We start from the raw sequence: 17,372 nt of genomic DNA on the forward strand, positions 1-17,372 counted from the left end.
ATGGTGTTTTTGTTTTGCTGTGGCCCATGGCTTTTTAAATTTGGAGACCTTGATATTGTAGAAGTCAATGAGTTCAGTTTGAAAATACTTTAATGCATTCATCAAGAATGTGTGCTCCAATAAGTGACATGCATTCAAGCTCTCTTCGTAAAGGCTGGGAAAACTTTAGAAGGCTTATTGCATGAATCTGATTTATGGCTGTTTTGAACTAAAGAATATTGTCTCTTAAAGCAGGATGTTTTTCTAACCAGATGGCTTTAAGAGACTTCTATGTGTCTCTGTCATATTTACTTTCAGAAATATCTGAATAGATGTTGTGGAAGGATAGGTTTTGTCTTTTCCTTGGAGAGTAACATTTTCAGACTAAAATATAAGATGGTTTTTCAAAAAAAAGTACACAACAGATTTGTGGTCTATTCAAAGCTATACTGTATATGGGTGGTTCAGGGGAAAAAAAATACTTTTTTTTGTTGATGCTCCAGCAAGTTCTAGCGGAAGCAGATCTGAGTTTCTGTGGAGCCGTAGCACGGGTCAGACTCATACACAACATTCCTGCTTCCGTGTTTAACAACCTGAGGAGCAAAACATCCAGTGGCAAGTGTGTGAAAATTCTATATCTTGGGCCGCAGTTTGTTGCTCTGACATCCTGCAAGCCAGTCCTGTCCGTTCGCAAACGTCAGGGCTGGTTCCTGACAGCATGCTATCTCTGCCTGGCCTGGGTTCCTTTCATTCAGGATTCATTGTGTGGAAGAGGGTTTGGTCAGGAATTCGGGTTCCTGCCAGTACTGCTCTCTCCCAGCCCCTCCAGCACTGACAGATGCCTGTTGTCGTGGACAAAGGAATTGGCTCTTTGCTCCCTCTGTTCCTCCTTGCATCTGAGGTTAGAATTTACACCATCTCTAGCATTTATGGTAATGCATGAAAGGAAAACCATGTAAAACCTATGCTAAATTTGTTTTACAATTGATGTAGATGTTGTAGAGACTGAATCTAAAGAACTTAAATTATTCACAAGAAAAAATATTGGTCAGGAATAAGAAAAAAATTGCACTTGGTTATATTTGCAATGTCAGTTTATCTGAATTTGCACGTGTTTATGTTTTAATATATATTTTTACTTATCTCCATATTTTATAAAAGGAATGAAAATATCCTCAACTTACATAGGCTTGGAACTAAAAAGTAAAAGCTCTAGCTACCTGTAAAAAGCAAATGTTTTGGAGATATGAGTAGGTAATGAGCCTCCTAGTAGTTTTTTTGTAAGCAGTAATATCTATAGCCCTCTGAACAGCTGATGCCAAGACTATCTTTGCCTGTTGTGCTGTATTACCAGCTCCACCTAGTGGTTTTATCTTGCTGCTATTGGATTGAATAAGTGGCCTCTTCACAGTATTTCTTGTGAAACACTTTGCCAAAATGTTATTTTGCTTAAAATACCACAGCAATCAATTGTTTTCTACTGTATTTGAAGGTTTTAGGCAATCAATGTGTGATTATAAACTTCAGATCTATTTGAACAGTTAATTGGTACTTATTGCTGTTCTGTTCTTAAACAATTCTACACCTATTGTGAAGTGGATTTTTGATAAATCTTTAACTATTACAGTAAATAAGTATTCAGAAAGTAAGGGCATTAGAAAAATGTCTTATAAAATAAGTGTCTTGCATCTTATAATTTTTAACATAAAGTATGCAAGTGACCAGCAGCATTTTCTGTCCAGTGCAAACAATCATAAAATTTGAATTTAGTTTGCCATAAACAGATCAACAGAATGAGAGAAGGTCATGAAATGTTGCCTGAAGTGTGGGGTGGGGGTAACTTTCAGAGAAAGTGGTCCAGATGGCAACTAACACACTGCAGCCCTATGTTTTTTTGTCTCTCGTGCAGAGGAGGGAAAGTTCATTGAAGCATAAGCTATCACCCTGCATTTCAACAGAGCTAACTCATCATCAGTCAGATAATAAGACCAGGGGGGGGGGGGGGGGGGGGAGTGATTGCACTTGTAGAGAAACACTTCAGCTGTGGTACTGCAGAAGCACAGGAAACTGAACAACACCCTTGGCCTGTTTATGAAGAAGCGCAAGAGTTGTCCCTCCCTGACAGATTTCACATGGGTGGGTCAGCCTTGCCAGCAGGAGGCTTTAAGAAAACACTAATAGCTTCCAGCTGTGTGGAAAATCAGACTCTTTAGAGTCAGAAATGGGAGATTTGAATTTCAAAGCATGCTAATGTCTTCATTTCTGTTCACTACCATTTGGCCATAAAAGATTATTTTCCAATATGTCAACCCAATTGATGGCCAGTGGTCCGAGAATGAAAGGGAAACAAGCAAGCAGAGAAATTTGTACATTGGTGAGTCCGCCCTCCAAGCTGGTGTGGCATTTTGTAGAAAGACCTACCATGAGATGAGGGGATCTTAATAACCATTCATCAATTGATCATTGGCTGATCATTGAGTGCTATGTTATTCAGTTTAGCAAGTCTTGCACAAAAGTCAGAAAAGGCTTCATTCAACTTTGTTAAAGCAAACTCTTAGAGTAAAATGCTTTATTTGAATTCATTTTGCCTTTTTATTATTATTCTCTTTTTCCTCTTTTGTTAATGCAGCCTAACTTAAATGAGTCCTTTTTATTTGGTGGTTTGAATATATGAAACTATTAATTCCTTTATGAAAGCCCAATGGGAAGCAGGAGCAGATGGGGTAGAAAACTATTTGGTTGGGAGTATTGCTTTCAATTTGTGTCAATGAGGTTTCAGTTCTTTTGAATTAACTCACTTAATACCTACTGTGTGAAGTCATGAATTCACAGTGTATCAGATGCATGTTGGCAATTAGTGGCCAAAGAGTAGACAGGGAAAGTTGAGCTGACTTGTTGGAAAGTCTCAATGCAGCTAATGTATTGTTACTGAGCCATGATCACCAAAAATTCATTTTAGGGTTTCTTGCTCGCTGTGGGTAAGCAGTTTTGTTAAAACATTTTAGAGTTGTTAATACCTTTATCTGTTTTCTTTTAATTCCTCTGTTATTTAATGTGTGTTAGTCTGATTTCTCTTCTAAAGATTTTGATGCATCCTTTTGCAGATAATTATCATCCTGAAATTTGAATTAAAAGCTAGTTCTTGCTTCAGTGCTTTTAATAATTCTAGGTTAGCTCAAATGTGACTGTTTGTTTGTTTTTGTTTCTATTAGTTGGCTGATGGAGTCATTACTGGCAATACTTTTCTCAACCAATGGCTGTAGGTTTCAGATTAGGATAGCCAATACTGTGATCAATATTTGAAATTAAATTGACGTTGAAATGTTTTATTTCAAAGCATTAAAAAACACTAAAGTTATACAAAAGGTGTAGAACTGAGTCCACTACTATTTATGCTGCACACCCATCTTGTAATCTTTGGTATTGCCTTGAATTGAAGTGTGTGAGTCTGAGAACCTGGGTTGACTTTGTCACTGTTTAAGATTGTTGCTCCAGTTTGTGGGTGCCAGCGAATTATGTTCGCATTTCAGACAGCAGACAATGATTTTCCTACTACTAATATCAAGAGTAGTTAAAGTGCAGTGAATTGAATTGATTGCAAATCACAGTTGTGTGGGTTAAACCAAACTGGGGGATGCTGCCACATGTGTGGCACCTTTCCTGTAATTAAATAACCTAGAGATAAAGGCCTGATGCAGCTGACGGTTACAGAAAACACTAGAGGAGTATCCGATGCACAGGCATTCTTGTCTTGTCATTCCTTTTGCTGATAGACCACTAGGTGAGAATCCCTAAGGAATTGGTTCATGTTAATGTGGATCAATTTGAAGCCGCAATTACTGTTGTGTAGATATGGTCCTGGCACTTAGAAGAGCTGTTTTCAGAAGAAAGATTAAAAAAAGAGTGAAAATACTTGTGGTCTAAAATGCATGTCTGTGGTATAATCCTTTGATAGCTGGTGTATGTTATGGAAGAGCTGACAATTATTGCTGTTCATAACCCTTTGAGGTGCTCCTGACTACACTGGATTTTTTTTTCTTAAAGAGCTGCATTACATTAGGAAACAGCTTATTGGCTGCAGCACTGCTGTGAGTGTTTGTTAACTGACATCAGTTGTCAGAGAGCCATGGATTGATCCATATGTGAACAGAGCATATTCATAGCTCTCAAAAAAAAGGTCAGTTTTTCCTGTGTTCCCACATGGATTTCATCAGCGGTTTCAGGCGGCTACAGGGAAAAAATGCATTTGCATTGACAGAGGCTGAATGCTGGGGATCTGCATTCAGACACATGTGAATCATATGCTGTAAGGAAGGCAGAAGGAATGCTACAAGCAACATAGTGGAAGGATTGGAAAGAGTGGGGGCAAACAAATCAAAGAAGGAAAGGTTTACATTTCTGTTTGTGTAAAGAACGGCACAGCTTATCTGAAGACTTCATAACAATATATCTCTGAGTCTGGCGTCTTCCTTGCCCTACCCTGCTTTGGAGCTAGTAAGAAAGGTACAGTAAAAGAAGTCAGATGAGGGTCTCAGGCAGAGATAATTTGTGCATACATCCATGTCATTGTTCTGCCTGAAGAGACTGGGCTTGGTTTAAGGCCACATGTGCTCCTGTCATCATTCACATTTCTGCTCCAAGTACAATTCGGAGTGTCAGCTCTCCATCTGTCTCTGCCTGGCAAAAGCACGCACCCAGTTTCCTGCCTCTAGGTAGGGTGCCGCAGCAAGCCTTATGGCTGTCTGTTTCTCTGATCATTCCTGAGCAGGAGACAGTAGGTCTGCTGACTCCAGTTTTGCATTTTTATTTTTTTAAGAAGAGGGTAAAGGTGTACAGCTCATTCAGTAATGCCAGGTGAGTCTTATAGGTGACCTGTGTTTAACATTGGCAGGATATTTTATTTTAGTTACTGTCAACCTAGAAGTGAAATTATAACCATTTATTGACTTGATGATAGGGTCTTGTTTTGTGTGCAATGTGTAGATTCTGTCACATTTTATTAGTCGTACATTGTGTATGAACTGTTAAGTCATGTGGCTGATAGTGTTATATTATCTTAAGATAAAATATGTATCGAGAGAGATTGAAAGTACACAGCTGTCTGTTTACAGATTATTTGGTAAGAAGTCCAGAAGTGGCTGCAGTTTAAAGGAGACTACACTTCGCAGATGGTGTTTTGAAATTGTATCTGCCTGCTTGTACTGCTGTGTGTAGGTATTGCCAGTTGTTGAAGAAGATTTTTCTTAAGGGAGTTGTTGTGTGGTCTTATTCAGCCAACGGTACATTTTTGTCCATTTTACAGAGCTATTAAATGCTACATCTGTACCATTGCAGAGTATACTGTTTGTTTGTAACATTTTTGTTAATAGATTTTAGGCTACACTTTATACTCCTGAGTAGATTGCTATGCACTTTATTGTTTTCCCGGTGATATATGAAAGCTAGTGTGCTGTACTGTCTGTACTGTACTGTCAGCTCTTGTAATGTGGTACATAATCTGCAAATAACAGATGTGTGCAACCACAAGCATGTGCAGGATTTAATCTACTTGAGCATATCTGACACTTGGCTATTTTTTGACACCCATCTGTACTTTAGTCTGTTAGATTGGTCTTCACAATCTGTAGTTAAATTTCTTTTTCATTGAGAATAGGATTTGTACGACAGTAGCTTTTTAAAAAAAAATGTAATTGGGCCATAAACTCCAGCTGCACAACTGTTAATTTGAAAACCCCTTGTAACTAACTACTTCTGAGTGTTTGCTAAAGCTCAGATGGACAAGACAATTTTGTAACTCTCAACTGCGTTCAGCTAGGAGACTTTCAACTCTAATTGGGATTTTTTTTTCAATAGGACGGATTAAAACAGTGTGTTACACATTTTGTATTACATTTCTACTTTTTTAATAATTATGATAACTTTCGAGCAATAAACCTGCGTCCTAGATGCCGTAAGTTGACATCAAAATAGACAGCAACATCCTGGAATGGTCTGTTTCCATATTTCACTGTTAAAGCAGAATCTAGCTAGCATTATTATCAGTGGTGGGGAATATGAAAAGCACGAGAAAACTGTTTTAACAAAATAATTACAGTGCATACTGCAAAGTGAATAACCTAACATTTTATTGAAAATGTCAAAAATCCGCACTCCCTGCATTTACATGGGCAGGGCTTTCATTTGGCCTTGTGGTCCTATTATGTTTGTGTTTCTGCCAACATTTTAAACGCAAGACAAATTTTAATTTTAATTAGCGCAAACAAATAATTGTGTGGATCTCTGTCTTTGGGAGTCATTTTACTTTTTTTAAATAAAAATTGTGCGTGTGTGTAAATGGTATTTATATAGATGTGTATTTCAGTAAGGGATGTACTAAAGTGTGGTTCTAGATATGGTTTGCCCATAAATATGCATGCAGTAAACTGTGTGTTCTGTCAGGCCATGGTATATAGGAGAGTGTTTGAGTGAGGAGCTACTATAGTGTAGAATTTCACAAAGCAAATCTTGTGAACCCTGTACAGTACTTCCAAAGAACAGATGCAGGCTTATAAATACAGCACCATTAATGCATCTGGCTTTGCTCAGGGTCATTTCCGTGAAAGACCATCAGTGATCATGGTCATTGTAGTACAAAATGATACTGTTCTGTTAGAAATGGCCTGGCATTAGGTCAGACCACCCTCTTAACTTCTGCTGTCCAGATGTGGCCACAGCTCTTTTTCTTTACATTTCAAAAATTGGTTCTGTTTTCAGAATCTGGTTCTACTTAGGACATCTCCATCCTGGGGCGCATTTCATAAATTGTCCACATATTTTTCTTAGCAGAGAACTTAACTGGCTGTAATTTTTAACACATGGCTATGTCATGTGATATTTTCAAAACACTTGCAGACAGCACTGAGCAAGTCCCAGTAGAAATAAACAGCCATTCTGCCGCCAGTCTTTTTTTTAATAAGTATGAAAGACTTATTTGCATTTTATTTGTTGAAGAAACTTTTTATTTTAACGTGAATTTCTAGGTGACAGTTTGGCACGCCTTGAAAATAAACTTTATTACTTCTTGGACTTTCAGTTAAATTCATTAGAGACTTTTAAAAAAAAAATCTGTAAACAAATATTAAAGTTATTATAAGGAAATCAAAGTGCGAAATTATGCTTTGACCATTATCAATAAGCAGCAGATCATGCTTTGTTCTGCAAAGTATCCAATCTGTTTTCTGGCGGGCATGTCAGATTGTTCACTATTTCTGAAAGATGACAGAAGTCCAGATTTTTTTCTTATTTCTGTAAAAATGCTTTCACATAAGATTAGTTATGGTTCAATCTGATAGTTTAGAGGTAGTCTCAAGTTCTCCCTAATGGTTTAAGGATTGATTTGTCTACTTTTTTTTAATAAAGTACTTGAATAATACCAGTCACCCCGAAACACAAACTAAACCATTAGCCTTTTGTTTATAGCAGGCTGACTAATCTAATGAACCAAATGATTTTCATATTGTGGGTCCAGAGACTTCATATGCTGTGGCAGCTTTGTTTCAGCAGCATCCTGAAGAGTCGTCTACCATAGAGTCATGAGGGTCACATATGGCTTCTCTAGACAAGCAGCATCCAACTATGGGCAAATAGTATTCAGCATTTAGTTTTGAAGAATCTAAGGAAGTCCTCTAATGAATTTAGAAATGAGAAGCTTTTTTTATAACCTATCCAACAACACTATTTAGAGATTAAATTTATGTTTTGTTCACCTTTACTGCAAAAAATCCTAAGCATACATTTTTATTTCTAGGGTAAATATTACCTTGTGGTTTCATGCATTTAATTTTATGTTACATTATTTAGTATTGGACTTGGATAGCTTTCTGTAGATATTCCAGGATATACAAATATATACACTGTGAAGACTGCATAAGAATTGCTAATCAAAGGGTTAATGTAATGTGTACCGCTTCTATGCTGTAAAACTTCAGCTTGATTAATGCAAAGTGCAGTGTAACAAACAAATAGGGCAGTATATTTCTGCACTGTAATTGCTACCCCCCTCTGAATTAATTTTAAAATAGTAGGGTATGGCGATCTCTAAAAGGGCAGTAATTTTTGCTTCATGTTTCCAAAAATTCAGTTAGCAGAATAGTCTTAGAGAAAGAATGCTGCCACCTTTTTTTGCTGGAATTAAATTAAAAAGCCTTTGACCTTGTCTTTAAAACAATATCTGAGCGAGCTTTTGTGCTACAGCAATTGGTAGCTCTCCCGCAGGCACTGTGCAGATAACCTGCTGCAGTCCCATAGCCTTCACCTTATTTAATATAATGGAATAAAACTACTTTTGGAACCACCTGGTACAGATGAGGCAACCCGGGGGATGTGTGCTTCAGGGATCGAGGAACCGAATGCTAAGAAATGTGAAAGTCTAAGGGGACAACTGGGGGATTGCAGAAAAAAAACAGTACAGGGACACTAATACATCTTCCTGACAAGCAGAGGTTTGATGGGACATGTACTGCATACTGTTCCATCTGGTGCTTATGATTGCATGGCATATTAGCGTGCTGCAAGTTCATAATGTATTCAAGGCGAGAAACCATCCCCTGCATACCAAGTGAGCTCTCCTTCCCAAGACTGCCTTTGAATCTTGATGATCGTGTCTTGCATGTTCCACCTGTGTTCTACAGGACGCGATTTTTTTTACACACCACAAGAGACGTGCACCCCATGCATCTGCTGCAGTGGTGGATCTGCTTATTTATGTAAACACACAAGTTGGATTGTAATCAGACTTACCAGTGGCTTATTAGAATCGTAAACCAATTCTCCTATCCAACCTCTAATTACAGAGATAATTACTATCAAACAGCATGAGTTAAGGGGATGGGTCACAAGTGCAGACGTATTCTGCATTGGTTACAGAGCCATCATCCCAAGCTTTTGGCTCACAGTAAAATTTTCACTGCTACACTCCCAGGCATTCATACTGAAGAGACCCCAAACTACCACAGTGCATAGTATTTGGGCATAACGTGACATATTGGCTTTAAATTTCAGCATAAGTTTAATTTGCATTTGAGGACATTTCCAATTATCCCCCTTGGTTGGTGATAACATTTCTAAACATTAACCTTCATTACAATATGCTGCCTTTGTAATTAAGATGTACTGTTGCTTTGCTAGAGCAGGCTACTCGCCTGTTAAATTCAGAGAAAGCTGTAGGAGTGAGAGTGGGTAATCTGAAATATTTCAGCAAACGTTTGCAAGATTCTTTGAATGTTTCAACCTATCACACGAAAACTGTAAATATCTGCTTTTGGAGATTCAATGCACACATCACTTCATGCACTTGAACACTATGTGTAATCCCTGGAAACCAGACCCCACCAAGTCAGCGCCTCATATGAAACAGCACCTTGTTTAAAACAGACTGAATAATTAATATAGGCTGCATGTAGTGAAGTAATTCCATTTGCTTTATAAAGTGTCATACAATGAGGATTTTCACATATTGAAGGCTGCTAAAGATAGGAATTCAATTTGGCAGACAGTCATCTTTAGACTGCTTCCATTTAAACAATTTTTTAAAAACCCTGCAGCAAGCTTGATTTACCTTTTTATCACTGTCTTAATTGTCTTGAAACTATTCAGATTCAAAGTTACTTCGTATTTACCATCTTCTAGAATGGAAATAATTTCACATTGCTCGCAAACTTTTGTTTCCATTCAGGTTTGGCTGTACAGTTCCTTTTAATTTGAAAATGATATGCATAACAAGTAAAGCAAAATACTGTGGATGCTGGAAATCTGAAATAAAAACTGAAAATGCTGGAAATACTCAGCAAGTCAGGCAGTATCTGTGGAGAAAGAACTAGAGTTAACGTTTCAGGTCGATGACCTTTCGTCAGAACTGGAAGAAGTTGAAGATTAAACAGTTTTTAAGCAAGTACAGAGCCAGGGGAACAGGGGGAAGAGAAAAGAACAAAAGGGAAGGTGTCTGACCTTCCACCCTATCAGACACTTTCCCCTTTGTTCTTTCCTCCCCGTCCCTTCCTCCCCCTTTGCCTGGCTCTGTACTTGCTTAAAAACTGTTTAATCTTCAACTTCTTCCAGTTCTGACGAAAGGTCATCGACCTGAAACGTTAACTCTGGTTCTTTCTCCACAGATCCTGCCTGACTTGCTGAGTGTTTCCAGCTTTTTCTGTGTTTATTGCATAACAAGTAATTTTTTTTTAAATACAACACTTTCACTTTGAATAAGTGTTTGTTTCTAGAGGGAGAGGGAAGTTAGATCAACGTTCCCATGGTTATGCTTTTAAATTAGGAATAAAGTATTCTTGCAGAAACTTTTTAACATTTTGAACTGAAAAGGTTCTTTTGTACACTTATACTGTAGCTTTGCTTAAAAAATAATCATTCAGAATGATTGTGCTACCCAGAACAAATGGAACTGATTTACAAATACTCAAACCAAATTTTCTGAGTTTACATCAAGTCACTAACTTTACTAGAGTCTTGCTTTTTTTTGGATATGGATTAGGGCTGGCCCATTACTTCAACATTATCTCCAACATGAATTGATTGCGTTAAACAGCACTGAATGAGTTGCAGATGGTGGCATTACATTTAATTTGGAGGACCTCTCAGCTCCAGCTCCATCTGATCCAGGGCAGGTTGGCTGTGCATGAAACCTTCTGGCTGACACCAAACTGTCAGTACAGTAGAAGCATGTGTCTGCCGGGCTGGGGAGGCAGTTTTAATCCTCAGCAGAGCTGTGCTGCAGATGGAGATGCTTGGGTGACTATTTTGGATAGCTTTCAAGATTTCATAAGGAAGTTCTGTATTAGGACTAATTGTGTGTGCTAAAGTGTAGAGATACACAGAAGTAACATGATTTCAGATTTATAATTACAGTTTATGCTTCAGTACTTGTAGAATGCTGTGATATTTAAGCATGAGGGATATGAGCCTCTTGTATAAGTACCAGATTAATTCCACAGGCTTCTCTCCCATGTGTTTTGGAGCTGGTTATCTGGACGGTCTTTTTTAACAGTACAGCAATGAGTGTTAGCAGAATGGAAACCAGATGGGCTAGCAGTTCCCACTGTTATCTCTCAACCAGCCCTGGCAAGCTTACTGCCCCAGCATGTCAGGAATATTTTCCTTTATTTAGTAGAGCCTGAATTCACTGCTCTGTCTGCAGTAACATGTGGTTGTTAGTTTTGGGTTTAGGAACTGAAAAATATTTATTCCATGTGTTTTTAGATACTTGAAGTAGTGAGGTGAACAGACAGAGTGCACTATTGAGCAGTCAAGGGTGGAAAATGACTGAGGACCACGTTGTTGGGTCCCAAATATGAATTTAGTCATGGTCTTTTGAAAATACCAGAACTGTAAGTTGACATTAAGAAAAAAATCTAGTGAATAAGAAGTGTCAAATAGTGAGACCCATTAGTTTTTTATGTTTCACGATCCTAATCTTCTGAAAAAGCTGTGGTCCCAAGAAAATTGAAACATTTTGAAAGACGTGCATCGCTGAATGAATGTTGGTATTGTGATCCTATGTGCTTTCATAAAGTTAATGTGGATTTTTTTAAAAGTATTTTCAGTTTAAAAATTGCATTAAAATTAGCCTAATGTCTAGGCCTGTGCATTACTTATTTGAATATTTGTGCCAATTGCCCTATTTTTAAATTTTGTTTAGCTTCCAGTAATGTGGTGAAATGTGTGACCAATGCATTGCTGGAATAAACAGAAATCAAACATGTTTCACAGTAATTAAACAATGCACAGACAAACTCCTATTTAATTTTAATTAGCTATGAGCTGTCCTACAAGACGGAAAGAGTCACTGCATTATACACAAACTATTTATGTTTAGTCACAGTTCAAGGATTCCAAATATCCCATGATTTAGGTATTTGTGTTATATGTATGAGGCGATGGATATTACAGCTAATCAATAACATTGTAAATAAAATACATAGTACAATATGCCCTAATCATAGCCTCAGTCTTTACTTGGACCCATTTAAAGCAGAGACCTTGGCTGGCCTCCATTCTTTCCACAATTGGGTTCCACCTATACAGCAACATTCTCATTAGGCCAAAATAGAATGATTGCTTTAGTTCTGGAGATGAGGAAAGCCTCGATTATGGCAAGATGGAAGAAAATAACAGAAGATGTGAAGAAAAGGTCAAATATATCATTGCACTGGGAAAGGAAAAGAAAAGATAGGAAGTAAGCACTTTGTGTTATTTGTGACAAAAACTTCTAGGACTTGTCCTGATTAAAGAATCTTTAACTCAGTTCTTTAAATGTTTATGAAGAGACAAGAACTCAAAAAACTATAAACAGCTTTTTTTGTGAACTATTTCAAATTTATAGGTTTATATTCAATTAAAAAAATTGGAAGATAGATAAAATGTGAAAATATTGATGAAAATAGTGTGCAAGAATTAATTATGACTTATTGTTAAAGTAGCTCAGGAGTAAATGAGACCGAAATATTCATCTTCAATAAATTACTGAATATACTAATACAGCATTTTATAGGCTGTCAGAATCAACTTCACAGTCTAGTATTTGTTTCAATTTTTATTTAATGAATATATTTGGAACCGCCTTTGCATTTTATAGTAACATGATGTTGAAACTATAATACTTTACTTGTTTCCTTTTTAATGTTCATGGGCCATGAGTTTCCAGATTGCTTCTTATACAGTTAGTTAACACATGGCACCCTCTGTGCCAAAACAAAAGAAAACTGGCGGGCATCAGGTGTTGCCTTGATGATATTGTGTATTGGTTCAGATTGTGCCAGTGTCTTACCTGTACATCAGAGCATCAGGTTTGTCTTTAGGGGTTTCATTACATTCCCTCTTCTCTTCATATTTGTTTTTGGTAATATTTGAGTACTGAACTAGAAGACGCTGTTGAAATGGAATTGGGATCCTGCTTGGTGCTAAGGAAGCATCTGTACATCTTTGAGCCAAGAACAAAATGACAATCTCTCCACATTGCTAATGAGGTGACACCATCTGCGACATGCCTCCTTACAATTGTTTTGATCAGAGAATGATTAAAAGATGAAATTACTGTTTTTGGCCACTAGAATTGCCTTTTTGGAATGGAATTATAGTATTTAACAGTTTCTCGAGCAACTGATGCCCAGAGGAAGAAAAGAATAACACCAATCCTCTTTTGTCTCTGACAGATCGCACTGAGAAGCGCTCCACAATGCCAGACTCACCTGCAGATGTAAAATCACAATCCAGGTTGACACCTCCAACAATGCCACCTCCTCCAACCAACCAAGGAGCACCTCGAACTAGCTCATTCACACCAACAACATGTAATTAGAAATATTTTATATTCAATTTGATTTCTACTTGTTTATATATTTTAGTCTTTATCATTACTATTCCCTTTTTTGCTTTGCATAAAATCACAGAAAGTATTGTATCATGGTGGGGAGGAAGAGAAGGTAAGAGAGGAAGTATCTGGTGGTATTACAATGTAGATCATATGAATACCCAATGTGTAAGGTGCACAGAGAGTGCTGTACTATTACATTAACTTCTGCACTGGCATCCCTGGGGCTTCCTATGTAATACTGTTAAGTTAGTCTTAAAAGCTAAATACTTTTGAATTAACTTCTGTTGAGGTTTTGGGGTTGAATTTATTTATTTATTTTAATCCTTATAATGCTTTAACCCTGACGGTCTCACTGGAGCTCTTCTGGCAGGTGCTTAGATAAATATAACCTTCGTACTTGGCCTAGTATTGGAACTGTACACCTGTTTTACTTTAGACTGACAATGCTATTTTCAGATGTTTCCATGCTGAATGTGTCCTCCCCAGCAAAAGCAAAGTAGAATCCAGCCTGGGCTTATTCAGTGCTGTGTAGCATATGTAAGAAGTAGAATTCTTGTTCTGGAACATTTTGCTGTAAACTTAACTAAGACATGCTACACAGTGCACAGTTGTTGTTGGCCTGTTTGACATATGGTGGAAGAAATTTTCACTGTCATTGTTTGCAAGGTTATTGCTTTTAAAGCATGGTCTCTTTGTATCTGCTGTTGATAATGAGTGAAGCAGTCTATTCTCAACAGACACAGGCCTAATATTTCTTTTTATTCCTCTTGTTACAGTAACAAATGGCAGTAGTCACTCGCCCACTGCATTGAATGGGGCACCGTCTCCTCCAAACGGCTTCAGTAATGGAACCTCCTCCTCTTCCTCTTCCTCACTGGCAAATCAGCAGCTGCCACCAGCCTGCGGTGCTCGACAGCTCAGCAAGCTGAAGAGATTTCTAACGACCTTGCAACAATTCGGCAATGACATTTCACCAGAAATTGGGGAGAGAGTGCGAACCTTGGTGCTTGGGTTAGTGGTAAGTAGAGAATACAAAACTGTTTCAAGTTCCTTGCCACACACCTCATATTATGTGTATATGTGTGTATGTTTGTGTATTAAAAAGCCAGTTCTCTCGTTACTGCACTTCCACTGGCATCTGCCCCAATGTTTTTGATCAAATTGTGCGATTCAGGATCATTCCTATACCAAAAACACTGATCTTTAACTCCAGCTCAGTATCAAAATGCATACAGTAGAGGGGAAAATGCATACCTCATGGTGCAAGTGACATTAGTACACCACAAGCTAAGTTGTTTTATTTATAGAAACCACTGTAGTGATCAGGCTGAAAGACTAAAAATCAAATGATCTAAAAATTTGTCCATTTTGAATATTACTTCAGCCAAGTAGCAATGTGGAGTAATTGGTTACAGGTGCGTGACTGATTTTCTTAATTCCTCTCCACTTTCTCTTCTCTTTCCTGAAGATAAGGGTGAAAGTGATAGTGCAAAATGGGCGATAGCGAATCAGCAGCCTGTTTGCCACCCAGCCCGATTATCTTTTCCATTGAAGTCAATGAAAATCAGGCGGGGTGCAACATGGGCTGCCAAGTCGCTATTGCCCATTTAACACCACCGCCCAAGGCCAATTTCAGCCCCAGTGACTCATGCTTGTATATATTTGCTATGGGTATTAGTAGCTTTTCAGTACTTCAACCAAGTGGCCTTTCCACACATTCGATAGAGTGAGTGTCATGCCGGCAGCCATCAGAAATCAGCCTGATCCTATCTTCTCCTGGCATTCATACAAGAACGTTTCCAGTAGTCTTCACCAGCTAGTGATCAGTAGAGTACACAAGGAGAAACTGTTTCCACTGGCAGGAGGGTCGGTAACCAGAGGACCGAGATTTACGGTAATTGACAAAAGAACTAGAGGGGAGATGAGGAGAAATGTTTTTACGCAGCGAGTTGTTATGATCTGGAATGCACTGCCTGAAAGGGTGGTGGAAGCAGATTCAATAGTAACTTTCAAAAGGGAATTGCATACATGAAAAGGAAAAATTTGCAGGGCTATGGGGAAAGAGCAGGGCAGTGGGACTAATTGGATAGCTCTTTCAAAGAGCCGGCACAGGCATGATGGGCCGAATGGCGTCCTTCTGTGCTATATGATTGTATGATCAATTGCTGGAACTCTAGGTGATTGACTTATTTTCTCTGACCTTAGTCTGGTGACATGGAAGTCAATTTAGTGTCCCCCTCTGCTGTATTTGTGATTAGTTAGCTTGCTGCAGACCAGGGCACCTTAACATATTGTGCATTACCCACTGAGCCATCGGGACAATTTTAATGATTTGTTTTTGGAAGGAGGTGTTATAAAGAATGGTGTCTAATAACTATTACATGTACCTACAAGATTAACTTATTTGATAAACTAACTGCATTAGAATGTAATAAGAACATAAGAAATAGGAGCAGGAGTAGGCCAATCGGCCCCTCGAGCCTGCTCCGCAAATGTTGGCTGGTTCAGTACTTTATAAAAATTCTTAGGATAGTGGAATGAAATGATTCTATCAAACTTACAATATGCTCAGTTGGCAAATGCTCCAGGTCCTATGTTACTGAGCCGCACAAGCCAAAAGATGTGATCCTTGCCCAGTGCTGAATTAGTTGACGTCAGCTCAGCTAGCAATGGAGGCACTTCAGTTGGTGGTCTTCTTGATATAGAGATGGGTAATATTAGCCAGATTACCCACTTCTGATGGGCGGAATCGGCAACACATGCTGAAAATGTGCATGCAGATTCTGTGTGGTGACAGATCAGGCTCCTCTGATGGCCCCACAGCTGAATAGCCTGCTCTTGCTATTCAGGCTCACATATGATGGGTAATCCAGTTGGTTGAGTTACTGGAGGGCGTATGGAATTGTACCCCAGCATAAGCCAATATCTTCAGGAAAGGAAGGGTAAGGAGAGAAATTTGGAAAAGAAAAGCAACTTGTGATGCACTTAATTAGTGTGTGCTTATTGAGGTGAAAGCTCATGAGAATTCATAGCTGTGAAAGTCTTTTGCACTCTTAATGGCCATCATCCAGAGAGAAGAATTGGCTTGTGTTTACTTCATGTTGCAAGCCTAGGCTATCTAAACTGTTGTCCACATGGTTTGCAAACCCTGTTGATCCACCCAGCTGCAGGCTGTTCCCAGTGCCTGCTCCATTTCAAGTTCAAGTTATATTTCTTCTGTCATAACAACAAGTTCTATAACCGCCAATAAGGGAGCAACTCTAAGATTGAATATTTCCAGAGCAGGAATTTCTTGCGCTGCTGGACTCACTTATTTGAAATATAATGTGAAATTATAACGGAACAGCAAATTCAAACAGTTAATTTGTAACTTAGCTAGGATGGGGAGTTGCTGTTATGTGCCTTTAATTGCACAAAATTAATCTATAAAAATAGCAGACTGGTTTAGTTTAATTTTAGCAGTTTTAGTGAGTGACAAAAATGGCATTAACTTAAGTATTCCTTGAATGATATCTATATTGTAATTATTCATAGGTGAACCAAGGGGCTTGCTAGTAAGAGACTGAGCAGTCCACTAATAAAAAGTTTAGGCCCTGTAGGATAGATTTTCTTCTTCACTGCTCCTAGGTAATCAGGCACAGTGAAGAGGAAAAAGAGGTGGAGACCCACAATTTCCCCTTCATTTGCATCCCACCAGAATTCCTTGGGCCTTCCCCAAGGTTCATAACTGGGTTTGTGCCTGGAGTAATGAAGCGGGAGTGAGTGTTCCCAGCCTCCCACTTCAGTTTCCTTTTGTTGGGCACCCCAACTGATGGATGCCTGAAAAGAATCTGAGGCCAGGGCCTGCCTTGGAGTCCCATGATGAGTTAAGGGTTCCAGGGCAGGCTAAAAATGAAGCAGGCAGTTCTTAAATCTTTGTTAACTTTCTCTGTCTCTCCCCCAGGACAGTCTAATGGCCTCAGAATTCTGATCCTCGGCAGCAGTTCAGAAGGACCCGCTGACAGCAGCCAGGAGTGCATCTGTGCTCTGATTT

At 38.6% G+C, this 17,372-nt stretch overlaps 1 protein-coding gene across 5 annotated transcripts in view; it reads left to right on the forward strand.

The window, feature by feature from the left end:
* The window catches only part of runx1t1 (RUNX1 partner transcriptional co-repressor 1), a 71,147-nt gene that overhangs the window by 13,318 nt on the left and 40,457 nt on the right, over window positions 1-17,372 (forward strand). For 3 of the 5 annotated variants that reach the window (XM_067979364.1, XM_067979362.1, XM_067979363.1), the window contains exons 2-3: window positions 13,179-13,316; window positions 14,116-14,357. In XM_067979364.1, the coding sequence (XP_067835465.1) occupies window positions 13,202-13,316; window positions 14,116-14,357 (357 nt within the window). In that variant the 5' untranslated portion in view covers window positions 13,179-13,201. Of the gene's footprint in view, window positions 1-750; window positions 881-4,217; window positions 4,483-13,178; window positions 13,317-14,115; window positions 14,358-17,372 lie in introns of those variants that run through there. The other 2 variants (XM_067979365.1, XM_067979366.1) reach the window with 2 other exon arrangements.

This window comes from Heptranchias perlo, chromosome 3 (assembly GCF_035084215.1).
Source record: "Heptranchias perlo isolate sHepPer1 chromosome 3, sHepPer1.hap1, whole genome shotgun sequence".
Lineage (NCBI taxonomy): Eukaryota > Metazoa > Chordata > Chondrichthyes > Hexanchiformes > Hexanchidae > Heptranchias > Heptranchias perlo.